At 39.7% G+C, this 22524-nt stretch overlaps 1 protein-coding gene across 1 annotated transcript; it reads right to left on the bottom strand.

The window, feature by feature from the left end:
* Positions 1 to 4833: 4833 nt before the first annotated feature.
* On the bottom strand, positions 4834 to 5544 carry LOC125845812 (uncharacterized). The gene is made up of 2 exons (XM_049525334.1): positions 5437 to 5544; positions 4834 to 5238 (listed from the first exon to the last, which is right to left on the bottom strand). The coding sequence occupies exons 1-2, from the start codon at positions 5542 to 5544 to the stop codon at positions 4834 to 4836; spliced, it is 513 nt and encodes a 170-aa protein (XP_049381291.1).
* Positions 5545 to 22524: the final 16980 nt, after the last annotated feature.

Consider the following 22524-nt stretch of genomic DNA (forward strand, 5'->3'; position numbering starts at 1 on the left):
CATCTATAGTTTCCTTAGAAGGTTTTAGAGTTAAGAAGAATCTCTCATATGAAGAAATTACGGTTGAGATTTCAAACTGGCAAGTTAAGAGGTTGAAAAATAAGGAAGTAGCTTCCGTGAAAGTGTTGTTGAAGAATCAATTGGTTGATGGTGCTACTTGGGAAGTCGAGCTCGATGTGTTGTCTGGATATCCTCATTTTTTTCCTTCTACTCCTACTATAGCTTGAGATAATGAATTTCTCTTTGTTTGTCCTTTGTTTTGGAGTCATGTGTTTTATGCATTAATTCCTTGATTTCCTTACATTATGCATGTTCATGAAGAACTTGTGTTTCGAAAGAAAATGAGTTTATATGACTGATCGTCCTCATGTTGTTGTGCATTAATTATGAGTTGCCTATAAACTACATAAGATGAATTGATGAACATGCTTTAGCTATGCTTTTTGAGAACGAATTGCATATAGGCTCCATGAGATTGTGTTGAGCATGCTTTTAACTTGGAGAAGGCAGTTCCCTCTTTAAAATGAGTAATATTGAAATTGCATGCCTATTGGGTTGTTAGATGTAGTTCCTACTTCCTTATAATTCATTGAGCATGCTTAGCTTGGGGTTGATGTTTCCTCTTTGATTTGTGCATTGCATGCATGATGGGCAGTTAGACTTAGTTGCACCCCTCTTATAATATTTTGATAACGTCCTAGCTTGGAGTCAATAGTTCCTCCATGGTTGTATGCATTGCAATGTAGGTTGGGTTGTTCATTCCTCTCCCAATCTCTTAGAACCAGTTTGAATCTCATTCAAGGATGAATGTTCCCAAGGGGGAGATATTGTAACACCCCAGACTCGAGAAATGAAAAAATAACCATTTCTAATAGTTGCAGGTGCCAATCCACGCTGGCCACCCACGGCCCGTGGACCTATGTAATCCACATGTTTTTAAGTTATGAATCATATGATGTGGGATTTTGATCTTAAAGGAAGAGTTTTATCAAAATTAAGCATGCATTACTAGCTTTACATGAATTTATGATGAAATCCATATCTAACCCATGTTTTCTATGTATTGATGATTGAAAGTGGGTTTTGAACCTCAAGAGGTAAATTATGGACTTATGTATTTTCTTATGAAATCTATATAAATGTTTTAAGGATGCTTTCAGACTGAAGTACCAATGATGATGATGTTGTTGTGTTGTTGAAAGGATACTCTCATAAACACATACTAGCATGATGTGAAAGGTTTTGTCACATAGAAAGGATTCTTAGGTTGGAAGGCTTTCTCACCTAATTTAATCAAATAGTTAGAGCTATCCTAATGAATTAGCTCGGATTGGTTATCCTACGGTACCTTTCCATGGATAATGAGAAAAAGTAATAAAATACTATTCCGTGGAATTTATGTTTAGTACCGAGAGGATATTGATATTGAGATGGAAGCTCTACCATTAGTAGAGACCATATTTCTAGAAGTAATCTCTTGAGATAGAAGCTCACCTGTTAGTATAGGTTGGGTTTCTAGTAGCAATCTCCTTATCCCTTAAACTATGTGCCCCCATAGGACGATTAGCTAGTGGATCCGCTTAAGGTAATAGTTAATGGTTCCGCCTTGGCAAGTAGGACAACCCTTTTCGCTGTGGGAGACTCGGGGGGATCATGTTATAGCTCACATTGTCTATATGTCAGTTAAGGATAATTCCATACATTAATAATGAACTAAGGTTACTTCGAGAAGTATCTCATATGTTTTCAAATGTTTTAAACATAATGTTAGCTTGCATTGACCATGGTTTTATGACTTATAACTTCTAATTATCTTATATTATGTTTTAGCTTGGTCAATGATAAAACATCTGAAGCTCACCTCATCCAATTCTAGATGTAAACGATCGTTAGTTAGTATAAAACCAAACGAAGAGTTGGGGTCAAACCCACAGGGAGTGGTACGTGTCTAAAATTTAGTTATGAAGTACAAACATGGTGTAAATGGTTATAGGAATAAAAATTATCGAAAACATACAAATAAATCTAAAGGGGTGACAACGAATGTCAGATAGGGGGTTTGGATTTGCAATGAACAGCTGAAAGAACAACGAAAATATGGGAAATTAAAATATAGAGAGCAATTCTTGGGATGTGATCGATAATAGGCTAATTATGCTATATAACTAATTGAAATCTAACGATGAGTTGCTGAAACATTGTGGGTAGACTGGACTTTAAATGTAATAGCTTTCTCTTGAACAAGTATTACAGCTCAAGTGATTTCTTTCGAACATCAACAAGCTTAACAAGATAACCAGCCCACAACCTTAATACATCCACTCTCTCGAGCTAGATGGGTAGGATTGGATTTAAGATTCACTTTCTGGAGCTGAACCCATATTGAACCAATACACACAAATCATTAATCAAAAGTTTTGGTCCCAAAACCCCTTTCTAAAGCAAGCTAAAAACGTAAAATTAGAATTGCATTTGTAACTACAATTCATAGATTAAAACTCAACTAATGATTAAACCCACATTAAAATAGTAATTTCATCATCAAACAACAACACCCACACGATAATTAGACAAATAAACACATGATCACACCACAAAAATTGGAGTTTTAGCTACACATCATAAAAAAAAAAAAACGGTTACTATATGCATTATCCATGATCTCGGTAAGAGTCTCCAAGCCTTAACAATGCTTTCCAAGAATTAAATTCAAAGACGCACTTTCAAATCCTCCAAATTATACAATTAGAACTCAAAAACAAAGAGAAAACTCTAACACTAGAATGGGAACTGTAATATCTGGGACAGAAATCCTCAAAATTCCATTTAAAATCTAATTTATACTTTTCTGAAATTTCGCCTGAAAGTCCACTCGGCGGATTAAGTTTCGCCTCACTAAGTGTATCGGCAATCTGCCGGTTGTCCTTTTCCATCACCATTTTGCAGTGTCCTTCAGCATCTCAGGTCCTGTAACTTTGGGAGATCCAATTTGTTGTCATGGAACCGATCGGCGATCCGCTGACTACTCATTTTTGTGGCTAACTAAGTTCTTCCCTAGGGCTGGCATGCTGGAACTTTGGGCGAGCTAAAGAGCCACTCGGCGGTGCGCCGAGTGGTCTTGGCAATATCCAAAATTGCTTTTTCTTCACTTCTTTAGCGCTTTAGTTCCTTTTTGTCCGGTTATGATCAATTGTGCACTCAAACTTTCGAATTGTAACTCACCATCATCAAGAGTACTCAAGCTCACAATCTTTGCTTCAAATGCAAGCTCAAGCTCAACAAAGGTATTCAAATTCCCTCATAACAAAGATGATTCCATATTCACACAGTATTTCTCAACAATTTAAGATTTCAGAATCATATACAACACTTACACTCACAAAGATGAACAGATGCATGACTTCGCTCATAAACATGCCCTTATTTTCCAATCAACATTAGATTCAGCTCACTCAAGATCACAAACGTCTTTTTAAGGCTTGTAACGGGGCTGAGTGTAAAGGTATAGTCATTTAGGCTTAGTGGATTCTCCCTTCATGAAGTATGGCCTGAACATCACGTTCCTCCTTTTCTTTTAACATTTCAAACATGCTCATAATCCACCCCATTGTTAAACTTCATATGAACAACCGGATACCCCATTTCTTTTGAAATTTTCACTACTTTATTTCACAACTTTTTTTGTCTTTTTCTTTTCTTTCTTCTCTTTCATTTTTATTTTCTTTTACATGGAGGGGTTCCATCTTTTTCAAAACAATCCATAAAAAAAGGGGTATTTTTCACACTCCTTGGCTTTCCTTCTCTTTTCACCACACCCCCAACTTACACTTTTGGCCTAAGTTGGCTATTCAAACAAACCATACTTCATGAAAGTTATGGGCGATTGGATAAAAAGATGTCACAATTGCTCAAGTTTCTTCCAAGCAAAGGGGTAAGGTTCAAAAGGGGCCAAGCAAGATTCACACTTCTCACAAGGTTGGCCATAAAGAGGTATGTAATCAAATAGGGTTCACTCTTCAAACTTTTTGCCTAAGATCATGTCTATTGCTTGCATCACTCAGTCAACCGGACCAACGGGGCAAATTCTAGCTGTCATCATGTACAATGTTCAAGGTAATCTCACTACAGAAGGCATTGATACACTTATCAAACAAGACTCCACACCTTCTAGTTAGCGTGCATTGCTTATCACAAGAGACTCATTTGACAACTGGCTAGCCACAACGAGATGCTAAAAGTTCACATATTGCCTATGTAACTTTATTTTCCTCATCATAGCCACAAATTCATTTTTTTCAATTAGGATCACTATACAAGTCATCAGTATTGACATCAACCGACACTCAAATTTGCACAAAAATAACAACATTCACACATAAAAGAGGTGGCCAAATTTTAAAATTTGGTTCAAAACCATTTTCAATCAAAAGAATGGGCCACAAGCTAAGAACATCCACAACACAATTCAACAACCAAGATATATATCATAACCAATAAGCTCAATATTCACAAAATAATCACAAGAGGTAGTTATGGAAATATCTCACCCCACCCAACAAAATAAGCAATTGTCCTCAAATGCAACTAAAACAAAAACAGTGTTTAAAAAGTAACAGAAAGGGAGGGGGAAAGTCATATTGCCAGGCTACGCCTGGGGCGTATTATGCATGTCCGCCACTTCATCTGTCTGGGCATCCGTGTCTGGGGTAATACTCTCAGGCTGGGTATCAATTGCGGGTGTCTCATAAACATTAGATCCACTGGAGCCCACCATGGATACATCCCTCGAAGTGGCCTGAAAAGCTGAATCTACCATGGAATCTTCTAAGTGAGTCAGCCTTCAAAAATAGTCTCCTCCTGATCACCAAACTGCTCCTCATCAGTCTCGGCCTCAAATTCTGCAACAACATAATCAACTCTAACCTCATCTCTGGTAGTGGCAAGAGGCACATTAGCATGACCTGGAATATCGGTGTTCGGGTCATCCGAAATCTCCACAGTCCCAAAGATAAAGGGCAAATTAGTGGACCATAACCGGTCCACATATTTCCTCAACTTAGTAAAAGAGGCCTTCAAGGTCGTCTCCTCTTCATTAGCACTATTTCCTCTCTCACATACCTCTACTCTCGCTGTAATGGCATTAATCGAAACCCTAAGAGGTGTCAGTGCAGCAGTAAGGGCTCTCTCGATCATCCCAGGAACAACGGCCTCTAGCCGGGAGGCATGCACATCAGCAGACTAGAAAAAGTGTACCATCTTGTAAAATATGGCATGGGTAATCGAAGGCCTAGAAACAAAAGTGACAGCATCAGATCTAGGGGTATGGGGACCAGTAGAAGTATTCGGAGTCTCAGAAAAAGGAAGTACAAATGTCCTTGAGGGCCCACTGGACTGACTATGCATGACTGCCTACGTATGTATCATAGCAACATCAACCTCCGGGGTTTTGGCTATTAGAGTTGCTCTCCTTCTTTCAGCCTTATCCTTCTGGTACTCGGCCTCAATATGCCGGATGTCAGTAGAGGAAGTGGGTGTCAACTCCATATCTGTATTCTCATATAGAGGAACATGGGCTCATTTGCACAGCTCGGTGATCAACACCAAGAATGAGAGTAAAGTTTGTTTCTGTCTAGCCCTCATGGCCATCTCCTGCTCAATCAGCATCCCTAGATTCAACTTCTGGCGAGAAATGATAGAGCCTAAACATGCTACCTTTAGGTTTCGAAGAATGGATTCATTTTGAGATGGCATAATCGTTCTGCTCATGAATCCAAACCAGTATCAAGCTGCCACATTGAGATCCTTCTTTTCTATGGGCACACCTGCCTCTATCCACCTCGGGGTGGCATCAGATAATAAGGTTGCTTTCCAACCCCTCAGGTCCTCCAATGTCTTCCTCTAAATCACATCGATATAGTCGTGCACAAAGTCATAAGTGCACCCAGAACGACATTGATGTTGGAACTGTCGCACTTCACCTTCTTGCTTCGGACTATGACACAATCAACCGACTTGAACATGCAGGATTTTTTCTCCCCTTAGGGACCATCAAAACTCCCGGACCTAATTAGGAATGTAGGTTCCTTGGGGTTTAGTGAAAATCTGAAACTTATGGAACTTGAGAGTGTTCCATATCTATAGATACCTGTCTACCACACAATCTGTGGACAACATCTTCTCCTCAAGAATAGCCCTCAATCCCTCAGCCTTTAGTGTGTTGAGAGACCAAGAAGGAGGACCCTGTACTGGTGGTGTTGAGAGCACAATCTAAGTTGAAGCTGGAGGAGGAGGAGGTACTAGGATCCTAGACAGATTATGCATCACATTGGAGTGGATCTCTGCTCTCCGAGCCTGCAGTAGCTGGTCATCTTCAGTCTCAGAGATGGAAGCCTGAGAATCCTGAGATTTCTCCTCGCTGTCTGTTGTGGTTAGGTGAGTTTCGTAGATCCCCTCACTGTCGGAGTTGTACTCTGGTGTCTCAACCACGGGCACCTTGCCCTTTCCCTTGCCTTTTCCTCCCTTAGAAGGGAGTTTGGTTACCTTTACTCTAGATGCAGATGAACCCTTATTGATAACCACTTCACGTGCCCACTTTCGAGGCGACATGTCTCTTCCGATCACATTAGGTCTAGCTATTTCGTCAAACAAAGTGGAAAAACGTTAGAAAGAGTTCCAATAAAAGTACAGAAAAGAAGTTGCAGAAAGACTGGCTGAACCATTCGGTAAATCACCGAATCACTTTGGCGAGTAAGTCGGGCTTGCCGAAAGTACCAGCAGAAATTTTTTCTAAACTCAAGATAGTTCGGCCATGTCAAGGATCATTCGATGGAACACCGAGACCAATCGGCGAGCTACAAGATGCTCGCCAAAATGCACAGTGCATTTTAGGGATTAGGGGCGCAGAAAGGCGATTAAGAAGGACTTTCACCGAGTAAACTCGATGAGCACATGCATATCGTCAAAAGATACACACCACAAACTCAACAATTTAAGAAATTAAAGGTGATCTAGGGGCACTTTGGTGAACCACCGAACGGTTCGGTGAGCTCAACCCAGCTCGCCAAACAACCCAACATGCCAACTTTCAACCCCTAATTTCAAAATCTAACGCGCAGCCTATGAAAACAAAATTAAACACCTACACTATAAAATTAAGGTTAGACACATACTACCATACCCTCGGGGTACTCAGACTTCCCCTGATTTCGCCAAAATAGGCCATTTGATGTCTTTTACCCTTAAAATAACGTCAAACGCTCCATCATTGGGTAAACTACGTCATTTAGCATAATTCGGGGTTATTCATACTTCAGCCTGCTAGACCCAACACAATTTGACCGCAACCCAACGATTAAGACTCCATTTTAATAAGAAAGGACACATGAATCAATCAAATACGCATCATTAGGCACTAAATCAACTCATTACAGACAGTTTGTTAATCAAGCACGGTAAAATGAACTACCCGATAGGAATGAACACCATATTATCAATTTGCATTGAAGTTTAACCACATATAGAGTTTGGGGTTCGGAACACCAACCTTAATGCCAAATTTTTTATTTGTAAAGCTAGGTGGCAAAGCTCCACAATTTGAGCAATAATTTCACACAATAAGAGAGAAAAAACAAGAAAATATGAAAGATCTAAAGTACGAAGTGAGAGTATGAGAGTTAAATGGGAGAAGATGGAGGATTTTAAAATTTTAAATCGTTTGGCATTTGAAACCTTTCAGTTCGCACTCCCTTCGGCAGTGTAAGTCGAGTCCGCTAAACTACTCGGTGACGCGCCGAGTGGTACTTTGGCTCACCGAGTTTTACAGGACTCCCAGCAATTTGGAGGTTCAAATGGCGGAGAAAGTCGGACTCGCTGACCTGTTCAGCGAGTCGCCGACTAAGCTTATAGCTCGCCTAGTTTTACAGAGTTCTCCTTCAAGCTAGGTGGTTCCAACGGCGGTCCAAGTTGGGTCTCGCCGACCTCTTCGACGAATGGCCGACTTGATTTTTTGCTTGCCAAATTACCCATTTTCCTACTCCTTTCGCTTTTCAACTTGCACAATCAACGCCCGTTATTCACAAACAAACTTTAAAAATATCAAATACTTGGGTTGCCTCCCAAGAAGCGCCTTATTTAACATCGTGGTGCGATAGAAATACAAATTTAAGCTTCATTTTAGGGGTTGGTCATTGTGTCACTAGGCAACCCCCATTTTTGTCTTGGATTCAATTGGGTCGAGATTTGACCTATTTGTATTTCATGCTTCTTAATAGAGACTGAATGAGAAGTCACGGTCTAATTTTGTGTTGAGACATCTTCATTCATCTCTTACAACACCTTGTCTAACCCTTCAACTTTACTAGGAATACGTGAGAGCACATCTTTTGTACGACCACCTTCTGATTCCTTGGGCTTTTGATTCTCATAGGGTGGGACGTACATGTTGTTGTCCCTCTCTCTCTCTTTCAAATTGGCATTACGATTACGCCAATCTCTATCACGGTCTCTCTAACCTTCATCTCTGTTCCAACCTTGATTTCCACTTAGCCTTGGATAGTTTGGGTGAAATCCTCCTCCTTGATTTGCAAGGAAGTTCACTTCCTTATTGTACAACGGTTCAAAATGTTTTTCATTGGGGTTTACTTCACCAACCCCCACAACATTAACACTCTTTGCACTACTACCCATGACCTTTTTAGCCAAGTTATCCAGTTGGGTCATAATTTTGGCCATGTTTTGGTCTCTCTGTTGATCCTTTTCGATCTGCTCTTTTGTCATTCTAAATGTGAGAGGAGACACTTAATTCTCACGAGTGTACATGCTCTGTTAATCTTGGTCATGCAATCAAGGAGTTGAGATGCTACTTCATAGGGTTGTTGCATTATACCACCGGGAACAAGTTGATCAACAACTCCTTTATTCACCGAATCAATAATCCTATAGAAGTATTGTAGCAGCACGTCATTTAGATGTCCATGAGTTGGGAGCTGAAGCACCAAATTCTAAAATGAGCCACATATCGTGGTTTGGCTCACCTTCCAAGCATATGAAACCTTGGATGCTATCTTTGAGCGCCATCATCTTTGATGGAGGAAAGAAACTCACTTGGAATGCTTTGGTCAGCTCATCCAAAGAGGTGATGGAGTCCCTCGTTAACTCAGATAAAAATTTGGTAGCTTCATCCATCAAAGAGAATGGGAACAACCTGAGATGAACTGATTCTTGTGATCTATTCTTGAATGAGAACTGACCACAAATGTCCACGAAGTTCCAAATATGCTCATGGGAATCCTCATGAGCCAGCCTTCTGTATGATCTTTTCAAATGTAGGAGCTGAAGCATTGTGCTAGTGATGTGGAAAACATCGTTTCCTTGGGCCAGATGTAGATGAATTGCACCAACACCACCCAATTGCATTGGGTCATTTACATGATTCACAGATTTCCAATGTCATTTTGGTGACCCACTTGGCTACCATTACTCTCGTTTACACTCATCTATACCTCTGCTCAACAAAAACAACACAAGCACAAGTCAAAGTAAGTTGATTAAACTATAACATAAAAAGAACACAATTCAACTTCAATAATAGAATTTTAAACAAAACCACATCCTAGTAGCGACTCCATATTGATAGAATGTCTCAAGAACACCTCATCCAATTCTAGGTGTAAACGATTATTAGTTAGTATAAAACCCAATGAACAGTGAGGGTCGAACCCACATCGAGTGGTCGTGTCTAAAATTTAGTTATGAAGTAAAAGCGTGGTCTAAATGGTTATAGGAATAAAAATTATTAAAAACATACAAATAAATCTTAATTGGTTACAACAATTGTAAGATGGGGGGTTTGGATTTGCAATGAACAGCTGAAACAACAACGAAAACAGGGGAAAATAACAATATAGAGAGGAATTCTTGGGATGTGATTAATTACAGGCTAATTATGCTATATGGGTAATTGAAATCTAACGATGAGTTGCTGAAACATTGTAGGTAGACTAGACTTTAAGTGTAATAACTTTCTATTGAATAACTACTATGGCTCAGGTGATTTCTTTTGAACATCAACAACCTTAACAAGATTACCAGCCCACAACCTAAATACATCCACTCTAAAGAGCTAGATGGGTAGGATTGGATTTAAGATTCACTCTCTCGAGTTGAATCCATATTGACCCAATACCGACAAATCATTAATCAAAAGCTTTGGTCCCAAAACTCCTTTCTAAAGCAAGCAAAGACCTCAAAATTATAATTGCATTTGTAACTACAATTCATAGATTAAAACTCAGCTAATAATTAAACCCACATTAAAATAGTACTTTCATCATCAAACAACAATACCCATACGATAATTAGACAAATAAACACATGGTCACACCCCAAAAATTGGTGTTTTAGCTACATATCATAAAAACAGAGAAATGGTTACCAATTGCATTAGCCATGATCTGGGTAAGAGTGTCCAAGCCTTTACAATACTTTCCAAGGATTAAATTCAAAGACCCTCTTTTAAATACTCATTCTACAATTAGAACTCAAAAACTAAGAAAAACCTGTAAGTCTAGAATGGGAACTGTAATATCTTGGAGAGAACTCCTCAAAATTCCATTTAAAGTCCATTTTATAGTTTCCCAAAATTTATCCTGAAAGTCCACTCGGTGGATTAAGTCGCATCTCACCGAGTGTATCGGTGATCCGCCGATTGTCCTCTTCCATTGCCATTTTCATTGGCCTTTAGCATCTCAGGTCTTGTAACTTTAGGTGATCCTATTTGTTATCGAGGAACCGATTGGCGATCTGCCGAATGCCAATTTATATTATCAACTAGGTTCATCCCCAGGGCTGGCATACTGGAACTTTGGGCGAGCTAAAGAGCCACTTGGTGGTGCACCCAGTGGTCTTGGTGATCTTCATAATTGATTTTTCTTCACTTCTTCAGCTCTTTAGTTCCTTTTTGTCCGGTTGTGTCCTTGCCTTGCTTTTTAGCCTTCATACCTGTAAATCACCACTTTAACATCAGTTTAGAGCATAAAATAGGCATTTGTGGAAACTTATACTATCAAAAGAAAGCCCTAAATGAGTCCAAATCTCAGACTCATCAGTCAATTGCATGTCATGAAATAAAATGTCCTTTTTAGCATGTTTTAAATGTTTTATGCATGGACATCATACTTGGTACATTGTTTTGTACTAATGCATACTCTAGCCTACATTTAGCCCAAATGTAGGGTCCTATATTCAGGGTTCTCAGTTTTGTGGCTAGTGGTTGACTTGATTGATTTCATGAGCTTGGTGAGTCCTCATGCTTCGAGGATGGATTTCGTTGTTTTAGTTTATTTCTTGTATTTAACCTTTCGACATGATGTATGGGCTAGGCCAAATTTCATTTTATTGTATTAGATGGCTCTGATGAGACAAGTGTTTTAGACTTCCACTTTTCTGTTATAATAACTACTGGACTTGGCCTATTGTTTTACTCTTATTGTTAAATTTCTTATGTTATGCTAGTTAAGTGGCTTCTATGGAGTCCTTCGGGGTTCTATATGCCATGTTAAATCTAGGGGGTACCTTGGGTTGTGATAGATCCCCTAAAATGATAGAAATGTGACTACTTAAGGCTGATCGTATTGTGAAGAAACTAATTGGGGTTCTACAAGATGTTCTACTTAAATTTGAGGCATTCATTTGTTTGGAGGATTTTGTGATATTGAACTGTAAGTTGACTTTGAAGTACCTATTATCTTAGGGAGACCATTCCTTCCTAGTGGGCGTGTTTTAGCTATTATAAAGAGAGGACAAATGAACTTTTGATTAAGCAATGAAGAAGTGATATTTAATATTTTCAAATCAATGAATAATAAAATTGATCTTAAACCTGCATTCGTTATGAATTGTACTTTTGAGGAGAACCTAGAGGTGTCCATTAAGGATAGATTAGGTGTTGAAGCATTGGTTGGAATGATCATGAGTTTTGATGGTGAGTACATTGAAGAGTATGATGAGTTAGTTGTTACACTTAATGGGGTGGATTATATTCGGCGCTCAACAAAGAAGTTAGATGTCACGACTCTCCCATCTTATTTATGGTATGTGATTTTTGGCCAAAATTGTACTTTGTCGGGTATTATTGTTGTTGATTTGAAAGAATGGCAAGTAGAGGCGTTGATATCGGTGTTGAAGTGGTTCAAAAGGATGATTGGACGGATGATTGCCAGCATTGTTGGAATTCCACTAGGTATATGCTCTAACAAGGTCAAACTCATGCCTGACACTAAATCAAGTACTGAGCACCGGAGAATATTTAATCCACCGATGCTTGAAGTTGTGAATAAATTGATCATCAAATGGTTATATGCTAGGATAGTTTATCCGATAGGCGATAGTAATTGGGTATGTCTGGTTCAATGTGTACAAAAGAAGGGAGGAATCATTGTGGTTCCATATGCAAAGAATGAGATTGTCCCGATGAGGCCTGTTATTAGTTAGAGGGTCTGCATGGATTACTGCAAGTTAAATGCATAGACAGAGAAAAATCACTTTCCAATGTTGTTCATGGATCAAATGTAAGATTCTAACACCTCGAAAACTAGTAGGCTAAACTATAGCAAAAACATGAGGGTTAACATCAAGGAAAAAGGGTTAAAATCAAGGATGGAGGGCAAGGGCCAAAATAGTGGTTTAAGGCAGCTTCCTTTGGTGTAGGCACTTCCCCACCTACCACACCCATCACCACGACTAGTGGACAAGACCACGGATGGTGGGAGGGCTCATGGAGGGCTAGGCAGTAGCCTTGCCAAAACTGCCTAAAAATAACCTCCCCCCTTCACGAGCCACTTCACGGCCCATGGTCAAGACCACGGCGTGTGGGAAGGCTCATGGGAGGGAGTTGGTAGTGTGAGTTTTGAGAGAAGTGTCTTAGCCACTGCCTGAAGATCTACGAGAGGGACCACGGCTCGTGGAGCCCCTTGTGATGATGCCTTGGGTATGTGAGCTAAGGGCACATGTTGCCCAAGCTACTGCCTCAAGACCACGGAAGGGACCACGACTCGTGGAGCCCCTCGTGGCACCTGACAGCTCACTCTAAGTGAAGGTTATTTTTGGTATTTCCTTTTTAAGTCCTATCAATGTGAAGTCATTTTGTCTTATTTTTATGCACCTATATATTCCTTTTTAAGTCAAAATACACCCCTTATCTCCATTATTTCGCAAAACCCTAATCAAGTCCCAAAGAGTTCATCTTCTACAAAAACTCTCTCTAGAACTCTAAGGATGACGAAAAAGGAAGTGGAACTAGGGGGTTCTAGAAGATAGGGTGTCTACTCAAATTCCTTAGATTTGTTTACAAAGGTATGGTAATTCTTCATCCATTGATAGAATCCATCCATGGAGTCCCTCCAAACTCAATTTCAAAACTAGTGATTTCCCCCAAAAGTTAGGGTTTTGCTTCAACTCATGAAAAACGTTTTAATGATTGATTTATGATGGATTATGATTGAATTGATGATTTATTGTTGATTTATGATGAAATCCCCAAAGAACCCATGAAACCCCCATATTTCACAATTATACACTTGTGATGTGGGTTAGTTGATTATATAAGGATAATATGAGATTATGCTTATAGTAATTGAGCTATTTGAATTATGTTATTATCCATGTCTAATGTAGTAATTCAAGATATGTTGATTGAGATGAGCTTTGTCCTTGAAAAGGCAAGATATAATGTAATGCATGAATTGTGAAGTTTATATATATGCTTTAAGAACACTTTGAGAGTGAAGTGTCCATGACTATGATAATGTGGTTGTGTTGATTGAAAGGCTATTCTCATGAACACATAATGAACATGATGTGAAAGGCTTTATCACAATATGATGCTCCTAAGGTTGAAAGGCGAGTCTCACCTACTGAATCTATGAGCTATAGTATAAATTGTGTTGAATTGAGTGTCAAGACATTCTTTCATGCATATGAACTTAAGTCAAAAGCTTAATATGTACACTGTGGAAATTATACTTAGTATCGAGTGGATATTAAATATGAGGTCGAAGCTCCCCCGCTAGAAAGGGCAGGTTTCTAGTAACAATCTCCCTTATCCCATAAACTATGTGCCCACATAGGTCTTTAGGTAGTGGATCCACCTAAAAGCTATTATGTGATATTTTTACATTAGGCAAGTAGGAAAACCCTTTTCGGTGTGGGTAACGCCGGATTCTATGTTTAGCTCTCATAGTCTATGTCGGTTAAGGCTTATTCCCACTATGACAAGAATATGGACAAGAGTATGAACTATCAACTATGGTTACTCAAGAAGCTTTACTTAGCATGGGTGAGATTATAGGATCTTATTCTGTCACGACCCAAGCCTAGGGCCTAGACGTGACCGGCGAATGGGGAACCCGAAGGAACCCCAAACAAGCCTCATAGCGTATCATTACACATCCTTGGTTGCAGAAGTAATTAAAATGACCATAAGCATAAGCATAATCAAGGGGGAAATCGGGACTAAGGGAGCAAGAGAAAAAAGAAACAGAATGATACATAAATACCATAGATGAGTCAAGCTCAAGCATAATACACAACTTGTCTAACACCACCTCTAAACATGGTTACTTAGCGGGGGCCAAGACAAACTACCGGGCTCACCCTCATAGTCAAAACATAACTAAAAAGGAAAAGTCTTATACATAGCAAGAAATCATAAGCAACGTCCCTGGAATGGAGTACTCACCAATAACCTCGATAGAAAATCGTATTAGCCACGCGGAGGAGGATGGTCAAGCGGTGCTCCGGTCCCTACATGGTGACATCATGTAGGCATAGAGTATGCATTAGTACGTTTGAATGTACTAAGTATATGGGATGCAATGCAATGCGACCATAGATGGACATCATAGACAAAATGCATAATCATACCCGATAGATAGCATATTAATGAGATGATATGTATAATGATGCTTACATAAAAATCACATTTAGTGGGGCGTAGTACATGTCTGGCGAGTGACCATCAATATAGTATTTCCAAGGCCTACCACCTCCTTGGAGAGGCGAAAGAGGTACAAACCCCTCAATGTGGTTACCCGGGCCTACCACCCCCCGAGCTAGGGACCAAGGTACAAACCCCTCGATATGGTTATACGGGCCTACTACCCCCCGTACTAGGGAACCAAGGTACTAACCACTCAATACGGTTACCCGGGCCTACAACCCCCCGAGCTAGGCTTGGTCGACTCACAACACTTATATAGATAAAATCATATACATGTATCCATTTCATCATCATTTCAATGATTATATGACCATCTGTAGGACGTACATTAGACCTTCCATTTCCTAAGAATTCTATAAGTGGGCATTTTATCAAACACATGGTGGGTTACTGTTCATGTAAATAAAATCATGCATTTCAAGAGTACTAAGTCCAACCAGTTCCAAAATCCATATAAATCAGCCCACCAACAACATATATATATATATATATATATATATATATCAACCTTCATAATTTGATCATGGAAGCATGAAAATCATAAACATCACATAATAATTCCATTTCATGATAATATGCAAAATAGACCATAACAGGGTGTGTAGTAGGAATTCCATACTTCAAGAATTCATAAATAATCGTAAGGACACATAAACTTGAAGTAGTAATAGAGGATAAATGGTTGGACTTGTGGAAAGGAAGATTTCCACAATCAAACCCACATACCTCAACTTTGGAGAATCCTTGATGAAGATTGGAATGGAGAATTGAAGCTTGAGATTGAGTCTTGAATCCGGAATTAGAGCTTGAGATGTTTGAATTTGGTTGAGGATCTTGGTGGAATTTTGGAGAGGGCTTAGAGAGTGGCTTTGAAGTTAAAAAAAATGACCAAGTATGGGACATATCCCCTTTTTATAAAAAATGTCCCCAACCCGCCTCAATAAAAAGCTCACTCGAAATTCCAAATCTGCACAGACAAGTTTTACGAAAATGGTCATAACTCCGTCATCCTAACTCGGAATGAGGTGAAACCGAGTGCGTTGGAAAGATAACTTAAAGAGCTTTAATTTAATAGGTTGTGGCCCTTCCAGTTCCTTGTGTGCTAAGATATATGCCCCTTTAAAGTTGACCCTCCAAATCACATTTTTTGCAATTTTCGAATTTTGATACGGTTGCTCTAAAATTCGGGTTAGACCCAATTTCCACTCAATTTGACCCCCTGAATAAGAATATGAAGTCAGATTTCTGAAATCATGCACAAATTTGAGATATATTGAAATTACAATTATAGGTGTTTCCGAAGCACATTTTCGGGCATTTTTTTTTCTTTTTGGGGTTGTTTCATATTCATGCATTGCACAAGTAGACTTTGAGAGTACTTATGATATGTTTCTCCTATGATATGATGATTTATGTAATGAACACACTTATAACTTATGCTTTTCCACTATCTTCAACATTATGTTTTAACTTAGCAAATTGCACGCATTCAACTAAAATGTCAATTTAGCTTTTTATTTTTCATGATTTTAAGCATGGCTACCATACTTGGTGCATTTTTGTACTAACCCATGTTTTCCTACATTTTCCCCAAGTGTAGGGTCTGGTTCTCAAGGTGGTCCTCATTGTGGCTAGAGCTTGGAATTGATCATTTTCCTTGGTTGTTTGGTGAGTCCTCATGATTCGAGGATGAATTCTATTATTTTAGTTTCATTCTTGTATTTTCACTTTCGGATTATGTTGTTTTAGGGTTGTGACCCTATTTTGATTCAAGTACTGTAATAGATGGCTAATTGAGACAATCTAGACTTCCACTTTTCTTTATAAAAATTTTGGACTGAAAATGCGTTTAACTCTGTATTTTTCTTTACTTATGTTATGATATTCTAAGTGGCTTCTGTTAGGCCTTACGGGGTCTATTACGCCATGTTACATCTGGGGTGTTCCCCTAGGTCGTGACAAACTTGGTAATCAGAGCACAAGGTTAGGAATGATTTTAAGATGATGTTTTATAATCCACGTCTAGTAGTCTTGTTCGTGAGTGTGAAGCGCGTCACATTTATGAAATAGAGGCTATAAGATGTTTAGGAAATTTCACTTCTTTCATTACTCTTAAGTTATGCCTTAGAGTTTAACTCTATAAAGTCCCTCTCCTAATCCTTTTTTATGTCTTCACGATATGAATACATGAAGGTCTAACGCTAGAAGGGTGGAAGAGGAGAATGTGAATGAAGGAGTTCCTCCTCAAGATCCTCAAGCTCTGATTGATCCTTTGGTTATGTCAAATGTGGAAGTTAGGTTGCCTCTCCAAATATTGGCTCAAGCTCAACCCGTGACAACTCAAGGACAAGCCATGACGGCCCAAGCTAACAAAGTGGTTGTAGCTCTGGTAAACCCTAATATAAATTCCGCGGCTTATAGAGTAAGGGATTTTTGTAGAATGAAACCCCCAAGTTTCATGGCTCTAAGGAGGGAGAGGATCCTCAAGAATTTGTGGAAGAGGATTATAAAATACTTGATATCATGGGGGTGACTTCGGTAGACAAAGAAGAGTTAGCCGATTACCAATTGATTAAGGTTGCTCAAGTATGGTATACTCAATGTAAGAACGGTAGGTCGGTAGGATTGGGTCCCATAGAGTGGGAATCATTTAAATTGGCATTTCTTAATAGGTACTTTCCCCGAAAGATGAGTTAATCTAAGGTGGAAGAGTTCATTAACCTTAGTCAAGGAGGTATGAGTGTCCAAGAGTATTCTCCAAAGTTTACTCAATTGTCCAAGTATGCTCCGGCTTTGGTGGTGGATTCTAAGGACATGATAAGTAGGTATTTAAGGGGTGTGTCCCGATTGGTAAGAAAAACATGTCGTTCGTCAATGCTCCATGATAATATGGATATCTCATGCCTAATGGTGTATTCTCAACGAATGGAGGATGAGAAACTCCAAGACAAGAATACGGAGGTGAAACAAGCTAGAACCGGTGATGGGAATTTCTCCAAGGCTTAACCTGATTAACAAGGTCGACAAAAGTTCAAACAAAGGTTTTCCAACCAAAGTTCCTCTAATGCTCCACCAAGGGTCAATAAGGATAGGGTGTCTAACCCTAAGCCTCAAGGAGGTAGTGGTGGTGACTCTTATATAAATAGGCCCGATTGTGCAAAATGTGGGAAGAAACATGAGGGGAATTACCTAGCCGGCACGGGTGTTTGTTTTGGATATGGTAAGAGTGGTCATCAATTGACGAATCACCAACACTTTAGGCCAAAGGGAAACAAGGCAAGCAAGCTCCTCCAAGTGGTTCAAACTTAAATGGTGAAAAGCAAAATCACTTTTACGGTCTTCGCTCCCGAGATGACCAAACGAGGTCCCCTAATGTGGTGACCGGTATGTTACAAGTCTTTCTTATAAATGTCTATGCCGTGTTAGATCTCAGTGCTAGTTTGTCCTTTGTAAAACTTTATATGGCCATGAAGTTTGATAAACTCCCCGAAGTGTTATTAGAACCTTTTTCGATTTCTACCCCACTTGGTGATTCTGTGGTGGCTAAGAAGATTTATAGAAGATGACTGATTTCCTTGTTCCATAAAGTTACACTTATTTACTTGGAAGAACTTGATATGTTAGACTTTGATGTTATTCTTGGTATGGATTGGTTGCATGCATGTTATGCCTCTACTAATTGTAGAACTGATTTGACGTATCCAAGCGCTTAATCCAATACTAAGCGTCCATGGTCGTCAATAGTAATATAACCCAACTAGTGAGTTGAGGTCGAGTCCCAAGGGTGCGGTTGGTAATTGAGAATTAAGAGAAAAGCAAGAACTTCGCTCAAGTCAATTATAGCTAAAGACTTATACGAACAAAAACATACCAAATTAAAGGGTGACCCAAGTGTCAATTATCGAAGGGGGTTTTGTCGTCAATTAGCAACTAAAAGCAGCAAATAATATAGAAATATCAATATGGAGATGGAATGCTTGGGATGTGATAGGAATATGGGCTAAAATAAACAACCGGGTAAATGCTATTGATAGTAAGTCGTTGTGAATTGGTAACTAAGCTAGACTTTAGTGGGGGTAAATTTTCGCTCGAACAATTACCTCGAATCAAATTAGTTTCTCTCGAACACCAATAAGCGGCATTGAAGCACAACCTTCACCTTAGTCCATTCACTCTCTCGAGCTGAATGTGTGGGAAAGGGTTTAGGATTCAATCTCTAAAGTTGAACCCATGACAACCCAATAACCACACACTATCAATTCAGTAGTTTTGGTTTTAAAATCTCTCTCTAGAGCAAGTCAAAAACATGAAGATAAAATTGTATTTGCAACTACAACACCATTAAATTCAAACACAACTACTGAACGAAATCACCTTTAAACAACAAATTAACTATCTATTAACAATACCTAGTAGTAAATTCAAACCATATTCACCTAATCACACCCCAAGAATTGGGGTTTTAGAAATCGATACCGAAAAGTGTTTCCATCAAATGGGTACGATAGATATTGTCTTTACACACATCTAAGATGAAGAATCTTCAATACCCACTTCCAATTGCTTAGAAATGAAAATCTTCAAATCTTCAAAGCTAAGGAACAAAGTCTCCAAAACTCTAAGTTCTAAAAACTGAAAATAACGTTTGATATTCTAACATTCTCTACATATTTCATACTAAACTAAAAATTCAAACAAGTATTTATATTTATCAAGAAGGGTGCTGCGAATGACCACTGATACGCTCAAATTACACCTCCCTAAAGAAGTATAAGCGATCGTTATCAAGTAAAGAACCCAACTAGTAGGTTGGGGTCGATCCCACGAGGAAAATGGTTTAGACTTTACTTTAACCAACAATTATATTCAATTAGCCAAAGTACTTCCAGAGACAAGAAATAAAAAGGGGGGAATTTGTGAAACAAATTGTAAGAATTCAGTAAGTATTTAATAAACAAAAGTCAATTTCGGTTGTTATCAAGATGAGAAAAATAACTAGGGTAGACGTGTTCCCCACAAGCTCATAACGCAGTAATCCTAGTAATCGCAATCCTTTCCTAGTGTGTTACATGCAAAGTGATAAGTTATGTTTCTCTAAATCCTTGATCCGGCATCTAGGGAATTTCACCACGCACCTTGATCCAGCTACGTGTGTATAATTTACTAACCCTTACCTTTACCTCATATTAGACGTCATAATCGATGTTTGGCTTAGTTATTACTTCGCACCTGTAACACCCCGTATTCGAAATACACAAAAATGCAGATTTTGAGAAGTTGCAGGTGCAACTTACGTTCACCATCCACGGACCGTAGGTCAGACCACGGCCCGTGCTGGTGGTCCATGGTTCACCACCACAACCCCTCCCCAAACCAGCTCAGAAAAATTGGCTAAGTCCCGACTCACGGACAGACCCACGGTCCGTAGATCAGACCACGGTCAGTGGTCTGTGTCCGTGGATCGAGACTTCCCTTACCCAGCCTGTGACACAAACTACGGTCGACCAGCACGGACCGTCATTCGATCCACGGTCCGTAGGTCTGACCGTAGATGAGGGTCAGCAACCAGTTAGCTGAAATTTGTTAATGGTTCAACTTCAGATGGTAATAACTTTTAGCACAAAACGAATTATGTGTCCCATGAACTATGGTTAGATAGATAATTGAATTATCTCTCCAACGCCACCGAGTTTTGTAAATTCCAACCTCCGAGTAAAAAGTTATACTCATTTTAGTGAAGCCCTGTCGGGCAGACTCGACCTACGGACCCAATCGACGGACCGTCGATTGATTGACGGACCGTCAGTCACTCCGACAGCAGCTAATTCAAGGGTCTTTTGGTCTTTTTCTATTTCGTTTAACCCCTAAGATACGTCGTTTAGACCCTAAATCATGACATTTTAATCAGTTTAAACCTAGAAACATAACTAGAACTTACCTAAGTCAAATCATTAATCAAACTTAGAAGAATTAGAACGCTAAGAGGAGAAAAGAGGTCAAGAACCCTAGTTCAAGAACGCAACAAGCTTCCTTCAGTTCCAGCCCCGAAATCGAAAGATTTCTCCGTGGAATTCGTCACCAGGTATGTGGGATTTCACTAGTGGGTTCCTTTCGCCCATTAGGTCCCTAGAATTCAGTCAGATTCTTGATTCCATGATTATGAACAGACCTAGGGTTTCTAGAATTACAGCAGATCATCATGAATTAGTTATTTAAATGTTCCAAATCAGATTATCATGTTATTGCTCAGTTTATCGCATGAATTTCAGAACCCTAGCTATGTATTTCTTTAGTTCTTGAATTACACATGCTAGGTCAGATATTTCAGTATTCAGTTTTACATGCCTCAGTTTATGAATGCATCATTATCAGATTAATTGTTGCATTCTCAGTTTGCATGTTCAGTTTCGAGCTATCCAGTATTTACAGAAATTCAGTCATAACCAGTTAACCACTTAATTCATTGGGAGTAGCATAATACCGAGTTGGACTAGGGTTTCAGCGTACCCATATAGTCCCAGAACTACGAGCCACGTAGGTGTAAGTCCCCTCTGTGGGCAACATCAGTTTAGTGATCACGCCAGCATGCCTCTATACCTCTGGCAGGGTATATTGGGTCCTCTCGATGGGGCGTATACATCGGACTCCACATTTAGCTCATGTGGTTTTATGTCGGTTATTAGTAGCTCTCACAGTTCAGTCAGACTCTATTGCATTGACCACATTTACAATTCATTCAGTATTCAGTCAGCATGTTATAGGCGACACTCTGTTACGTACCAGCAGCAAGAAGAACTTGGCCACAAAATTTAATGTGGCCTTTCGGATGCCCAACCTTGGAGCGGCGACCCATTCCGCACGCTCACCATCTACAGCAATGTACCTGGCCAACCATAGTAGAACAGCCTCTCGCTGCTCAGCGTTCCTCTAGAAAGTGCCACTCCATACGATGTCCCAGCGGTAATCAAACTCTGAAGTGTTAAGAGACCAAGAGTGGCCCGTGGTAGGACCATAGAGAAAACGGCTAATGGTGGCAGATGATACGTCCACCCGACAACCCCGAACCATAGTGGAAGTGAGAGGATCTTGGGCTAAGGGCTTTAACCTTTTGGTAATCGTACCGCGGAGAGTGGCGGCATATGAGGCATAGAACTCTCGCACCATCTCCTCACTATACGTCCCTGGGTCTCGAGCCATCTAGTCGCACTTGTGAAAGTAAAATAGCTGGTGGATTTCCGATACAGTGTGCAAGCTCCTTGTGAGGACTCTGCGCTACTCTGTAATAAGTCGGGCCATTTTCTGTTTGTCATTGATCATCTTGGCATCCCGATATATTTTCCATTGGCCCTCTACGTACCATCTATTTGGCTCGCCGGCTACTGGTTTGGGGTCATCATTCCGTGGTATAGGTATGGACTCCGAGCTAGTTGCCTCATCAGACGAGGCTGCTTGGTCATTTGCACCAGATTTTGTGGCTGATTTAGCGCTGGACCCTGCAGCATGGTCAGGCTCAGATCCTGAAGGATGGG

The sequence above is a fragment of the Solanum stenotomum genome, chromosome 11 (genome assembly GCF_019186545.1).
Source record: "Solanum stenotomum isolate F172 chromosome 11, ASM1918654v1, whole genome shotgun sequence".
Taxonomy (NCBI): Eukaryota; Viridiplantae; Streptophyta; class Magnoliopsida; order Solanales; family Solanaceae; genus Solanum; species Solanum stenotomum.

Coding starts and splice junctions, on each gene's coding strand:
- LOC125845812 (XM_049525334.1), bottom strand. CDS start 5,544: ATGGAGTTGACACCCACTTCCTCTACTGACATCCGGCATATTGAGGCC. Junction 5,239..5,436: donor TAATAGCCAAAACCCCGGAG/GTTGATGTTGCT, acceptor CACTTTTTCTAG/TCTGCTGATGTGCATGCCTC.